This window comes from Gekko japonicus, unplaced genomic scaffold (assembly GCF_001447785.1).
Source record: "Gekko japonicus isolate JY-2015 unplaced genomic scaffold, Gekko_japonicus_V1.1 scaffold226, whole genome shotgun sequence".
In the NCBI taxonomy this organism is placed as follows: Eukaryota; Metazoa; Chordata; class Lepidosauria; order Squamata; family Gekkonidae; genus Gekko; species Gekko japonicus.
The window spans coordinates 333328-347159 of record NW_015169178.1 but is presented as its reverse complement, the minus strand read 5'-3'; the positions used below and the strand labels follow the sequence as shown (position 1 = coordinate 347159).

The 13832-nt window shown below is 53.3% G+C and overlaps 1 protein-coding gene across 1 annotated transcript in view; it reads left to right on the top strand.

Annotated features, from left to right (window-relative positions):
* The first annotated feature begins 7695 nt into the window (after positions 1 to 7695).
* The window catches only part of PSMB4 (proteasome subunit beta 4), a 14535-nt gene continuing 8398 nt past the window's right edge, over positions 7696 to 13832 (top strand). The window contains exons 1-3 of the mRNA XM_015416047.1: positions 7696 to 7872; positions 9334 to 9540; positions 12404 to 12550. Coding sequence (XP_015271533.1) covers positions 7736 to 7872; positions 9334 to 9540; positions 12404 to 12550 — 491 coding nt within the window. The 5' untranslated portion in view covers positions 7696 to 7735. The remainder of the gene's footprint in view (positions 7873 to 9333; positions 9541 to 12403; positions 12551 to 13832) is intronic.

The following is a 13832-nucleotide window of genomic DNA, read 5'->3' as shown; positions in this document are numbered from 1 at the left end:
GAGTCAGCACTCACTTCTTCAGAAGGGAAAAAGTTCTGCAGAAGTGAGCCGTGGCTCACGAAAGCTCATCCCCTCCCACAATAGGTGTTCGTCTTTAAGGGGCTACCGGGAGGGTCGCCACACCAGCCACCGGATCTCCAGACAAGAAGTAATTATGATCATGTTAATAATGTGAACATTGCCTAACTCAAACAGGACACAATATTTTGTTCCAAGACACTGAAAGGCTGGACAACACATCCAATTACCATGTCAGATTACACAGGGAAGCCATTGAAATTCATAAACATAATTTCAAACACAATTTCCCAGCGGGGGGTTTCCCTGCTTCTGGGGGCTTCAACCCACTGCTGGAAACCCCACCCCCAAACATAGAGTCACAGAATCATAGAGTGGGAAGGGACCTCCAGGGTCATCTACTCCAACCCCCTGCACAAGGCAGGGAATCCACAAATACCTCCCCCTCCACACCCGCAGTGAACCCTACTCCAGGGCAGGGCGATCGTGCAGGGGACGTCAGGGAGCGATGCTCTGGTTTTTGGACAAACTCTAGGCTTTTGAAGGCAAAAAGACGTAGGGTTTTGCTCTGAAACCAGAGAGTCGTGTGCGATGTCACCGACACGATGAGGTTGCTGCCGGGCGATGTTGTCACGTCAGCGACATCACATGCGATATCCCGCCCGCCCCTGGAATGCCTCCCAAATCCCCCTGCCGTGACGGTGAGGAGACCTGGCGTCCCTAGCTACCAAACCAGGGGTAGCCAAACCATGGCTCGAGAGCCACATGCGGCTCTTTCGCACATATTGTGCGGCTCCCAGCAGGGTGGCTGGGGAAGTGAAGAGGAGGCGTGCCTCACCGATCGGTCATCCTTTCCCCAGCCAGTGTTCCCCTCCCTGGGTAGGCTTGAGGTGTGGCTTGAGATTTTTTGGGGGGAGCAGAGAAAGAAAGCAACTTTTAACTTTAAATGCCACGTTGGTGTGGTGGTTAAGTGCGCGGACCCCAATCTGGGAGAACCGGGGTTGATTCCCCACTCCTCCACTTGCACCTGGCTGGATGACCTTGGGCAAGCCGTAGTTCTGTCACAGCTGTTCTTGACAAAGAGCCGTTTTCTGTCAGAGCTCTCTCAGCCCCACCGACCTCACGGGGTGTCTGTTGTGGGGAGGGGAAGGGAAAGGAGTTTGTAAGCCGCTCTGAGACTCCCTTGGGTAGTGAAGGGCCAGGTATAAATCCAATCTCCTCCTCCTTCTCTTCTTCTTCTCAAAGCCCCCACCACCAGCTTGGAGAAGGCATATGTCTCTTTAAATCCCTTCTCCAAGCCAAGCCAGCTGGTGTGAAGGCGTGGAGGGGTTGGAGAAGACATTTAAAATGAAGGTTGCTTTCTTTCCACCTCTCCCCCCCTGCCCATTTATTTGCTTTCTTTCCGCCTTGCTCTCTCTCTTTCTCTCTCTCTTTTCCCCTTCCTCCCTCTCTCTCCCATCCATTTGTTTTCTTCCCACCTCTTGGACAAATATCATTCACAAACAATTAATAGCAATATCTGTTTTTACCCCTTTTGTTTTTGTTTTTCGGCAGTCTCATCTAACGTCAATAAAAAGCAGATCTGCATATTTTTTCAATAAAAACGTGTGTGCGCAATATCTGTTCCTGTCTTGTGGCTCTCAGACACCTGGCATTTATTCCACATGGCTCTTACGTTAAGCAAGTTTGGCCACCCCTGGGCTAGACTCTTGCTCTTTTCTGCTGCTACCGACAGTCTAACACGGCCACCCGTTTCGATCTATCTTCATGTGCCAACTGCGAGTTGGGAAATTGCTGGAGATTTGGAAGTGGAGGGAGGGCAGAGTTCGGGGCAGGACAGAGACCTCGGTGGGGTACAGTGCCATATTTCCCACCCTCCAAAGCGGTCCTTTTCTCCAGGGAAACTGATGCCTGGAGTCCGGAATCATAGAATGTGTGACGAACGGGCCCGCACGGCCGGGTCGTCGTTGCCCCCAGACGCCGTCGCCTACTGCTGCCCTGAGTCCCTCGGGGAACGGAAGCCTCAGAATGGGAGTTAGGCCACCAGGTTCAGTCACCGGCCCAGGCCTCTCGCTCCCCACTGCACACGTCTTGTGAGGGCGTTAGCCGAGTCATATCTCTCTCCGACTTCGGCTCCTCACGCACCCCGTCTCGACTCGGCAGATCTTCCTCCCCGGCCTCCTTGCCTGTTCCCCTTTTATACCCTTCTCCCTCCAGTCCCTCGTCCCATTGGACACCCTGGTGTCCATCATCTCTAGTCCCGCCCCCACATAAATACTCAGACGTCCAGCCAGGGCGGGGCTCTCCAGTCCCGTCCTGTGCCGGGGTAGAGCTTGTCGCCCGACGGCACCCCTTTCGGCCCCCCTCGGCCCCCTCGTGGACCGGCGTCGCCTGCCCCTCAGCCTGGGGCCTCGTAGCGGACGCGGTGAGGGGTGTGTGTGCGGCTCCGATGTCGGGAGGGGGTTTGTCGAGGAGGCCCGGGACGTCAGGACCGGGACAGAATGTTAGAGTCGGAAGGGACCTTGCAGGTCATCTAGTCCAACCCCCCCTGCACTCTGCAGGAGCAGAGCCGAAAGAGAGCCATAACAACATACCCGGAAGATAGTTGTCCAGCCTCCACTTGAAAACGTCCAGCGAAGGAGCATCCACCACCTCCCGAGGCAGACTGTTCCACTGCTCAACCACTCTTACAGTTAGGAAGTTTCTCCTGATATTTAGCCGGTAACGACTCCCTTGTAATTTCCACCCATTAGATCTAGTCTTGCAATCCGGAGCAAGAGAGAATAGATCTGCTCCATCTTCTACATGACGGCCCTTCAAATACTTGAAGACTGCAATCATGTCGCCTCTAAGCCTTCTCTTTCCCAGGCTAAACAGACCCGACTCTTTCAGCCTTTCCTCATAAGACTTGGATTCCAACCCTCTCACCATCCTGGTTGCCCTCTTCTGGACACGCTCGAGCTTGTCAACATCCTTCCTAAACTGTGGTGCCCCAAACTGGACACAGGACTCCAGGTGAGGCCTGACCATAGCAGAATAGAGTGGAACTACCACCTCCCTTGATCTGGACACAATGCCTCTATTAATGCATCCTAAGACTGCGGTGGCTCAAGTGGTTAAGACGCTGAACTGCAGGCTGTGGAAGGTCAGTAGTTCAGCAGTTCGAGACCCGGGTGCCGCATGATGGAGTGAGCTCCCATCTCTAGTTCCAGCTCCTGCCAACCTAGCAGTTTGAAAGCAAGAAATTGCAAGTAGATAAATAGGTACCACTTTGGTGGGAAGGGAACAGCGTTCCGTGCGCCTTGGTGTTTAGTCATGCCGGCCACATGACCACGGAAACGTCTTCCGACAGCGCTGGCTCTTCGGCTTGAAAACGGAGATGAGCACCGCAACCCTAGAGTTGGATTCGACTGGCTTTCAAGCAAGGGAACCTTTACCTTTAAGACTGCATTCGCTTTCTTCACAGCCACATCGCACTGCAGGCTCATGTTTAGCTTGTGATCAACCAGAACACCTAGATCTCTTCCACATGTGTGGCTGTCAAGCCAGGTCCCTCCCATTCTATACCTGTGCCTTTGATTTTTTGTACCTAAGTGCAGGGCTATTGAAGTTCATTTTATTTGTTTCCGCCCACCATTCCAGCCTATCTAGGTCATTTTTAATCCTGACTCTGTCTTCTTCAGAATTAGCAATCCCACCCAGCTTCGTGTCATCTGCAAATTTGATAAGCATCCCCTCTACGTCTTCCTCCAGGTCATTTATAAAAGCATTTAACAACAACACCGGGAGATCAGTTGTAATTCCTGGAGATCCCCAGGCCCCATCTGGAGGCTGGCATGGCTGCTCCAGCATCCAAAGCCGATCAAAGGGTGCTTTTCAAAACCCGGTCGTTTCAAGGGCTTTGAGAAACGGAGGGCAGCGGGGTGGAATACCAGCCCCATTCTCACTGGTCTTCCGTGCATGACAAAACCTTGGGCCGAAGTCCAAAAAAGGCCTCTGACAATTAGCAGAGCACACAAAACACTCATTCAAGAGGAGGAGGAGGAGATTGGATTTATACCCCCGTCATTCATTTGGAGTCTCAGAGCGGCTTACAGTCTCCTTTCCCTTCCCCTCCCCACAACAGACACCCTGTGAGGTAGGCGGGGCTGAGAGAGCTCTTGACAGAAACGGATCTTTTTCAAGAACAGCTCTTGACAGAACTACGGCTTGCCCAAGGTCACCCAGCAGGTGCAAGTGGAGGAGTGGGGGAATCGAACCCGGTTCTCCCAGATTAGAGTCCGCGCACTTAACCACCACACCCAGGGGCAGATTAAGGCTCACTGGTGCCCTAAACACTGACCAGTCTTGGTCCCCCCCTCCTTTCCACACTGACCCAGTCCATTTTAGTTGTTGACCTGTCTGACCAGATAGACAAAGCAGGTTGCAGCAATACAAACATGTATTCATATGATCACACCATATACTGTACAAACTAAGCTTTTCACCCTTTTCCCAACTTTGTGGTGCCCCTTATGGCCCTGGTGCCCTAAGCACGTGCCTAGTCTACTTAGTGGTTAACCTGCCCCTGACCACACCGAACGATATTTATTTAATTATTCATTCATTCCATTTATTCATTCCATTGATACCCCGCCCTCCCCGCAATGCAGGCTCAGGGCGGCTCACAGTCAATCCATAAAATACAATTAAAAGCAACATAAAATCATCTAAAACAATAATAAGCAGGGATCATTTCCTGCGGGAGCACACAGGAGCGGAGCTCCGGCAGTAAAGAGCCCAGGGGGCGGGCACATGCAACAAGCCCCACCCCCTGCTCCCAGCAGCTCTCAGTCAGAGCAAGAAGCAGCCAGGTAAGCTGCAGAGCCCCCCCCCCCCAGCCAAAAACAGTCCAGTGGCACTTTTAAGACCATATAGCGGGGCTATATGGACCACTGGTCTGACCCAGCAGGGCTCTTCTGATGTTCTTCTCAGGGGATGGCCTCGGCCTCTCTGCCATGTTTGTTGGCCCTCCAGAGGAACTGGTTGGGCATTGTGTGAGGCAGGATGCTGGACTAGAAGGACCACTGGTATGATCTAGCAGAGCATTTCTTAGGTTCTTATCAGGGGAAGACCTTGGCCTCTCTGCCCTGTTGTTGGCCCTCCAGAGGAACTGGTTGGCCACTATGTGTGACAGGATGCATGGCTATATGGACCACTGATCTGACCCAGCAGGATTCTTCTGATGTTCTTCTCAGGACCACTGGTCTGATCTAGCAGAGCTTTTCTTAGGTTCTTATCAGGGGAAGACCTTGGCCTCTCTGCCCTGTTGTTGGCCCTCCAGAAGAATTGGTTGGCCACTGTGTGAGACAGGATGCGTGGCTATATGGACCACTGATCTGACCCAGCAGGGCTCTTCTGATGTTCTTATCAGGGGAAGGCCTTGGCCTCTCTGCCCTGTTGTTGGCCTTCCAGAGGATCTGGTTGGCCCCTGTGTGAGACGGGATGCTGGACTAGATGGACCCTCACTGGTCTGCTCCAGCAGGGCTCTTCGGATGTTCTTAACCCACCCCAATTTGGAATGCTGCCCTTGGAGAGCAGAGGTCGGATGCTGGCCAGAAAATACCGGCTCCCTCTGTCCACCCCCTGAGCAATGCGCAGCGGCACATCTCTCCCGAAACAATGTTCTCTGCTGGGTAATCAGTGGCTCGTTAGCCCTAATCATGTCAGCACACTGTCATTTTCTTTTCTCCCTGTGCAAGAAAAGAAACAAACACACGCAATAAAGGCATTGCGCTGGGGGGGGGGGAGAAATCTCTGGTACATGACCGGGCGGCTTATTAGGGATGGCCAAGGGCCAGCTCTGTAATTGGATGCAGAGGGAGTTCAGGAAGAGGCCCCCTCCCCCTAGGGCAGGGGAAACACGAATGGTTTCATGCGTCCTTCTTCTCCAGTCGATGAAGTTTCCGGGGCACTGGGGTGGCCGAAAAGGTTGTGGGGAGGGGAAAGGAAAGGAGTTTGTGAGCAGGTCTGAGACACCTTCGGGTAGTGAAGGGTGGGGTATAAATCCAATCTCCTCCTCCTCCTCCTCTTCTTCTTCTTCTTCTTCGTGCACGCACACTTCCTCCTGTATGCATTCACACTATCGCACGCTCCTTCATGTATGCACGCACACTTCTTCTTCCTCCTCCTCCTCCTCCTCAGCAAGTAGAGCCAGCAGAAAAGGGTGGAAGTTATTTTTCCCCCCTTGGTACGTCGACATTTAATAAGAAATGCTGCTAAGGAAAAAAAGGTTGAAATGGTACGAATGATCTCAGAGAATTCTGATAGACATGATCAGTGTTCCCTCTAAGAAGAAGAGAATAAGAGAAGAGATTGGATTTATACCCCTCCCTTCACCACCCAAAGGTGTCTCAGAGCGGCTTACAAACTCCTTTCCCTTCCCCTCCCCACAACAGACACCCTGTGAGGTAGGTGGGGCTGAGAGAGCTCCGACAGAAACTGCTCTTTTTCAAGGACAGCTCTTGTCAGAGCTACGGCTTGCCCAAGGTAATCCAGCCAGGTGCAAGTGGAGGGGTGGAGGAATCAAACCCGGTTCTCCCAGATTAGAGTCCGCGCACTTCACCACGACACCAGACTGGCTGAGTGAGTGTGAGCCAGCTCACAGTTCTTTAGCCTCCGGCTCACGCATTTTTGTCTCTGCTCAGGAAGGAGGGCTCCAGAGCAAACTAATTTATGCAGGAGCCAAATTGCTGGCTCACAACTTTATTGCCAGTAGCTCACAAAGTAGAGCTTAGAGGGAGCGTTGGGACACGATAGAGGTTTATAAAATTATGCACAGGGTGGAAAGAGTTCGAGGGAACCTTTACCTTTTACCATACTGCAGAGATCAGTTCCCCAGGAGAAAAGGGATGCTTTGGAGGGCGGGCTCTGTATGCATTGTGCCCCACTGAGGTCCCTCCCTGTCCTCCCCAGGCTCCACCCCCAAATCTCCAGGAGTTTCCCGACCTGGATCTGGCAACCCTAATCCCTCCCCCCCCCCCGCTGCCCATGAGGGACATGCCAACTTTAAGCCAGAAACAAATGAAGTCAATGAAAATAATAGTCTCATGACTCCTTTTCATGAACCAGTTACAAAAAGCAACATCAGGGCAGCGAAGATGGTTGAGGTCTCGGTGCGGCTTCCAGCGCTGCCGCATTCAAGATGGCGTCTCCCTCTCGCCAAAAGACTATTTCATTAGCGCAAGCGCAGGGGTGCAGGCGCAGGCGCCGTGTTTATCCAGAGCCACACTCAAGATGGCGTCCGTCGGGCCGCCATTCGCGGGGCGTCGCAGGTCCCGGACTTCCGGTGAAACCGGAAAGGCTCCTTTGGCTCTATTCTGTTCTCTTGGGGCTTCGGCAAATTCCGTCTGCTATTTTTGACAGGGGCGGGAAAAGTCTACGGGACAGTGACAGCGAATGTCTGTCCCCCTTAAAACGTCCGTTGTAATCAAACCTTATTGGTTGCGAAGGGAGACCGCCAGACGGACTTCCGGAGCCACTCTCAAAATGGCGACCGCACCGGAAACCCGCGCATCCAAGATGGCGCCTCGAGCGGCGCTGTCGCCGCACCCAACATGGCGGCTCTCCAGCTCACATTCGTTTCCCCGTACGGTGGCCTGCGAGGACCAGCCAACCGCGCATGCTCAGTGAGCCGGCCTCTTTTCCTGCTCAGTGACTAAGCTGCCGCCGGAGCAAGATGGAGCTTCCGTCGCTTCTGCCGCCTCCCTCGTTTTGGGCCGCGGGTCCCGCGCCGGGGCAGCTCTACTCGCCTCCTTGCCCGGGCCAGGGGTTCCCGCCCCAGGCCGCAGAAGGAGGGGGAGTCAACAGGACCCTGTGAGTGGGGTGGTGGTGGTGGTGTGACGTCACGGGGAAGCTGGGGGGGGGCGCTGGTGACGTCAGGGGACTGATGGGGGCACTGGTGACGTCATTGGGGAGGACAACGGGTTTGACCTGGCGGGGGGGAGGTGTCTGTTGATGGCCAAGTGGAGCCTCCATGCGTAGGAGCAGTCTACCTGTTGACAAGAGGGGAAGGTGGGTTGCCAGCTTCAAGGTGGAAATTCCTGGAGTTTTTCGGGGGGGGGGTGGTCCCTGGGGAATGGCGGGGTTTGGGGAGACGAGGGACCTCAGCAGGGTATAATGCCATACGGTCCACCCTCTGTAATTACCCTTTGCTCCAGAAGAGCTGATCTGTTGCAATTCCAGGAGATCTCCAGGCCCTGCCTGGAGGTTGACATCCCTTTGAGGACGGCTGCTGATTATCCTTCGCACCCCCAACCAATGTTCCCTCGAAGCCGTAGAGTTTTGTGAGCAAAAATTCTGCTTTGTGAGCTACTGGCATTAAAGTTGTGAGCGAGCGATTGGGCTGCTGCATCAGTTAGTTTGCTCTGGAGCCCTCCTTCCTGAGCGAAGGCAAAAAAGTGTGAGCCAGAGGCTAAAAAACAGTGTGCTAGCTCACACTAACTCAGCTCAGAGGGAACACTGCCCCCAACCTATGAGCCTGGGGAGAGGAGGAAAGGATGCTGTTGGCAGAAGGTGACACAGATAGACGGTCTTCCATGTACACCACAAGGAGCCAGTGAAGCCTTGCTTTGTTTGTATCCATGTGCCCAGGTGTCCTGCCAAATAATGGGGTAATAATTTTAAGACAGGCCTCCCTGTCTAATGGGCAGCTGAAGAACATATGCTCTACCGATTTGACTTCGCTTAAAAGGGCGTGGGCACAGCCTTTCCGAGTAGGGTTGTTTGTTGTACCTGCCTTGAATAACAGCAGACGGAAGGGGCAGGACATTGCGGTAGGGCAAATGCCCTTCTAGAGTTCTTTCCCTTCACTGAAGTCAAACATGGTGCCGGCTCAATGGTGTCTTTGGGGGAGTCCGTCACTGGAGACCCGAGTTAGACTGAGCATCGGACTAGGATTTTGGAGACCAAGGTTCGAATCCCGGCTCTGTCCCGGAAGCTCTCTGGGTGATCTCGGGCCGGTCAGCGCACTCTTGGCCTAACCTACCTCGCAGGGTTGTTGTGAGGGTAAAATAGACAAGAGGAGAAGGAGAAGCCACATTCTTTCGGGGAGGAAGGCAGGGTTAAAATGGAGTGAGCAGAAGTAAAACCTTAAGGGAGTTATGGGACAGTAGTGAATGGTGTGTGAGTGTATATGAATATTGTTGTAGATCACCGAAATGATTGCATTTTTAATTTCATTGTACTATGTACAATGACAATAAAGTTTTTTATTATTATTATTATTATTATTATTATTATTAAAAGAACCGTGTCCCTCGGTCATGTTTCTCCCAGGAGCCCCATGGTGACGGGCACGTCGGTGCTGGGGGTGAAGTTCGACGGCGGGGTGATCATCGCTGCGGACATGTTGGGCTCCTACGGCTCCCTGGCCCGCTTCCGCAACATCTCCCGGGTCATGAAAGTCAACGATAGCACCGTCTTGGGGGCCTCGGGGGATTACGCCGATTTCCAGTACCTCAAGCAAGTCGTCGATCAGATGGTGTAAGTTGTTCCAGTTCTGGCTCTGAGGACTCGCCCTCGCTTTGGCCGCTGGTGCATTCCTGGATGTGCCGTGCTTGGGCATAGAGGCAGACAGGTGCAGCATGGCTGATGTTCCGCCCCTTTTGCAGACCGTGGGTCGGCTCCTGCGGCTCAGTTCCTCTGAGAGCCAGTTTGGTGGCGGGGTTAGGAGCGTGGACTCTAATCTGGGAGAACCGGGTTTGATTCCCCACTCCTCCGCATGCAGCTGCCGGTGTGACCTTGGGTCAGTCACAAGTTCTCTCAGAGCTGTCATCTCACAAGCAGTCCTCGAAAGAGCTCTCTCAGCCCCACCTGCCTCACGGGGTGTCTTTTGTGGGAAGGGGAAGGAGACTGTAAGCCGCTCTGAGACTCCTTCAGGAAGTGAAGGGGGGGGTGTATAAATCCAGTCTCTTCTTCATCCCTGATCTGTGTGGTTTTATTTATTTATTTATTTATTTATTTATTCGATTTATACCCCGCCCTCCTTGCGTAGCAGGCTCAGGGCGGCTTGCAGTGGGTTAAAATACATTAAAACACAGATGCATTGAGACAGTGCAATAGCATAATATTCAAAGTATGGCAATCATAAATACATATAAAGGTAAAGGTTCCCTTGCTCGAAAGCCAGTCGAGTCAGACTCTAGGGTTGCGGTGCTCATCTCCGTTTCAAAGCCGAAGAGCCAGCGCTGTCCGAAGACGTTTCCGTGGTCATGTGGCCGGCATGACTAAACACCAAGGTGCACGGAACGCTGTTACCTTCCCATCGAAGTGGTCCCTATTTATCTACATGCAATTTCTTGCTTTCGAACTGCTGGGTTGGCAGGAGCTGGGACTAGAGATGGGAGCTCACTCCGTCATGCAGCACACTCGGGTCTCGAACTGCTGAACTACCGACCTTCCACAGCCTACGGTTCAGCGTCTTAACCACTTGAGCCACCGCAGCTCCTAAATACATATAAACACATATAAAAAGCAAGTAAAATGCTGTTGGCAGTAGCCTCCGATAGGGTCAAATACACTGGCTGTTATTGTTCGAGTTAACAAAGAGGGCCTTAACTGTACAGATGTTAGCTGTTCAGATGTTATCAGTATATGGGCAGTGGCGGCTCCTAAGCAAAGGCCTGGTGGAAGAGCTCCATTTTGCAGGCCCGGCGGAACTGTAAGAGGTCCCCCGCAGGGCCCTGATGTCTTCCGGGAGCTCATTCCCCCAGTGTGGAGCCGCCACTGAGAAGGCTGGTGGAGTGGAGGGAAATTCCACAGATTCCACCACATGCCAACGTGACCAAGACCACCTGGTGAGCACACTCACCAGACCCCGGGCACACCCGGGGCCAGAGGTGTCAGCTTCAACAGCAAGTAAATCTCCACACACGTTTCCAGGGAAGCGTTATGCTTTATTAGACTACAGGTCTGTTACCATGTCCACAGGGTTATTGTTAGGAATGACAATAGGGCGGAACCCTCCCTACATATAGCAGGATGAGGCAAAATGGCTAAGCAAACGAAATCCGAGCGCACGCGCGCGCGGGGGGGGGGGGAATTCTCCCGGCGGTCCCGGCGGGAGGTTACATAATAAGCAGGAGAGTCTCAGTGCCCCATGAGAGCCGAAATATTCACACCTGCGGTGGAACGCAAGCCCTCCCCCGTCACAAGATCAGACAGATAACTCAGTCTGGCAGCACTGGTTCTCACGGTCTCCCTATCGCTGTGAAGGGAGCAAGCAGAACACGGCAGCCGGCTGACAAGAGGTCATTGTTGAGCCAGGTGCTGTGGTGGAAAAATATTGAGGTTTAGTCAGTAAGTGCAGCTGTTTGCGGAAAAATCTAGCAACGTGTAAACTCTGGAATGGATGGAATTGATGACCCTACCCTCAATACATATGGGGATCTAAACTCGAGGGAGAGGCTTGCTTCCTGAAGAATCAGCTCTCCCGTTAGGCAGGATCCCTGCTTGAACCAGACGCTCCATCTCCCCGGCGTTTTCTTTCATCCCTCGCTTCAGTAGAGGCCAATCTGGCGTCAGATGGTTTTGTGACCCTGACCGTATTGCTCTCTGGGAACATTTGGGGAAAGGCGGTCCCTCAGGTAGGAAGCCCCCCCCACCATATAGGGCTTCGAAGGTCAAAACCAGCACCTTGAAGTGAATCCGGTGTGCTATTGGCAGCCAGTGCAGTGCCTTCAGCACAGGCTGGATGTGCCCTCGCATCGAGAGACCCATCATGGAATGAGCTCCCAGAGGAGATCCGGGCTCTGCGGGACCTAGTACAGTTCCGCAGGGCCTGCAAGACGGAGCTCTTCCGCCAGGCTTTCGAATAGGAGCCGCCACCATCATTGTTCCACCAACGCCCTATGATTCCCGCACATTGCCATCCTGGTGTTGGCATCATTGGAGGGAACGGGACGTCTTTTAGGGGACGGCAGGGCAGTGGGATATGCACTGCCGTAGTTGGCTAGCTATGTTACTGAAGAACGCCTTTTTCCTTTTAAAATTTTAACATCTGGAGTTGAATAGAGGAGCACAAAATTGTTTTAGGATGTTATTTAATTGTTCGTTAATTGTTTATGTGTAATTTAACATTTTATATTGTTTTATTTGGCATTATGCCCTTTTAGCTGCCCTGAGCCTGCGGGGAGGGCGGAATAGAAATCTAAATAATAAATAAATCAGCAGCCTGGCTGCCGCATTCTGCACCAGCTGCAGCTCCCGGAGTTGCGACACGGGCAGCCCCATGTACAGAGCATTGCAGTAGTCTAGTCTTGAGGTGACCATAGCGTGGATCACTGTCGCCAGGTTGAAAAGCCTATCTGAGACTCGCGTACACCCACTGTTGGCTTCCGTTTTCCAGGATCGACGAAGAGCTGCTGGGAGACGGCCACAGCTACAGCCCGAAGGCCATTCACTCCTGGCTGACCCGAGCCATGTACAGCCGCCGGTCCAAGATGAACCCCCTCTGGAACACGGTTGTGATCGGCGGCTACGCCAACGGAGAGGGGTAAGCCTCACTCATAGCGTGAACCTCTTTTGCACAGCGCCGGTCTTCGGGGCGCGCAGTTGGGTTCTGGCGCTGCCGTTCCCGTCTTAACGCCTTAGGGCACTGAGGCCGCCATAGATAAGAATGCCTTTTCCGCTCGACCCCGTTACGAAGTGTGGGTGGGGGGGAGGAGGAGGAATTCTGCTCCTTGTCCCCCAAAATGGAGGAGAAGGGAATAAGAACATCTTATGTTCTTAGATATATTTTTTTCTCCCTCTCCCAGAATGCTAAAATGAAGCTGATGGGCAGTAGGTTCAGGGCGGACAAAAGGAAACACTTCTTCACACAGCGAGCAATTAAGATGTGGGATTCGCTGCCGGACGGTGTAGTTTAAAAGGGGATTAGACAGATTCATGGAGGAGAGGTCCATCAGGGACTACTAGCCATGGTGATGGAGAGGAACCTCCATGTTCAGAGGCACTAATCCTCTGAATCCCAGAGCCAGGAGGAAACATTAGGGGAAGGCCTCGGCCTCTCTGCCCTGTGGTTGGCCCTCCAGAGGAACTGGTTAGCCCCTGTGTGAGACGGGATGCTGGACTAGATGGACCCTCACTGGCCTGATCCAGCAGGGCTCTTCTGAGGTTCTTTTCAGGGCTCAGCCTCTCTGCCCTGTTGTTGGCCCTCCAGATGAACTGGTTGGCCAGTGTTTGAGACAGGATGCTGGACTAGATGGACCCTCACTGGTCTGGTCCAGCAGGGCTCTTCTGATGTTTTTCTCAGGGGAAGGCCTCGGTCTCTCTGCTCTGTTGTTGGCCCTCCAGAGGAACTGGTTGGCCGCTGTGTGAGACAGGAGGCTAGACTAGATGGACCCTCACTGGTCTGGTCCAGCAGGGCTCTTCTGAGGTTCTTCTCAGGGGAAGGCCTCGGCCTCTCTGCCCTGTTGTTGGCCCTCCAGAGGAACTGCTTGGCCAATGTTTGAGACAGGAAGCTGGACTAGATGGACCTTCACTGGTCTGATCCAGCAGGGCTCTTCTGATGTTCTTCTCAGGGGAAGGTCTCGGCCTCTCTGCTCTGTTGTTGGCCCTCCAGAGGAACTGGTTGGCCCCTGTGTGAGACAGGAGGCTGGACTAGATGGACCCTCACTGGTCTGACCCAGCAGGGCTCTTCTGATGTTCTTCTCAGGGGTAAGGCCTCGGCCTCTCTGCCCTGTTGTTGGCTCTCCAGAGGTACTGGTTGGCCCTTGTGTGAGACAGGTTGCTGAATTAGATGGACCCTCACTGGTCTGATCCAGCAGGGCTCTTCC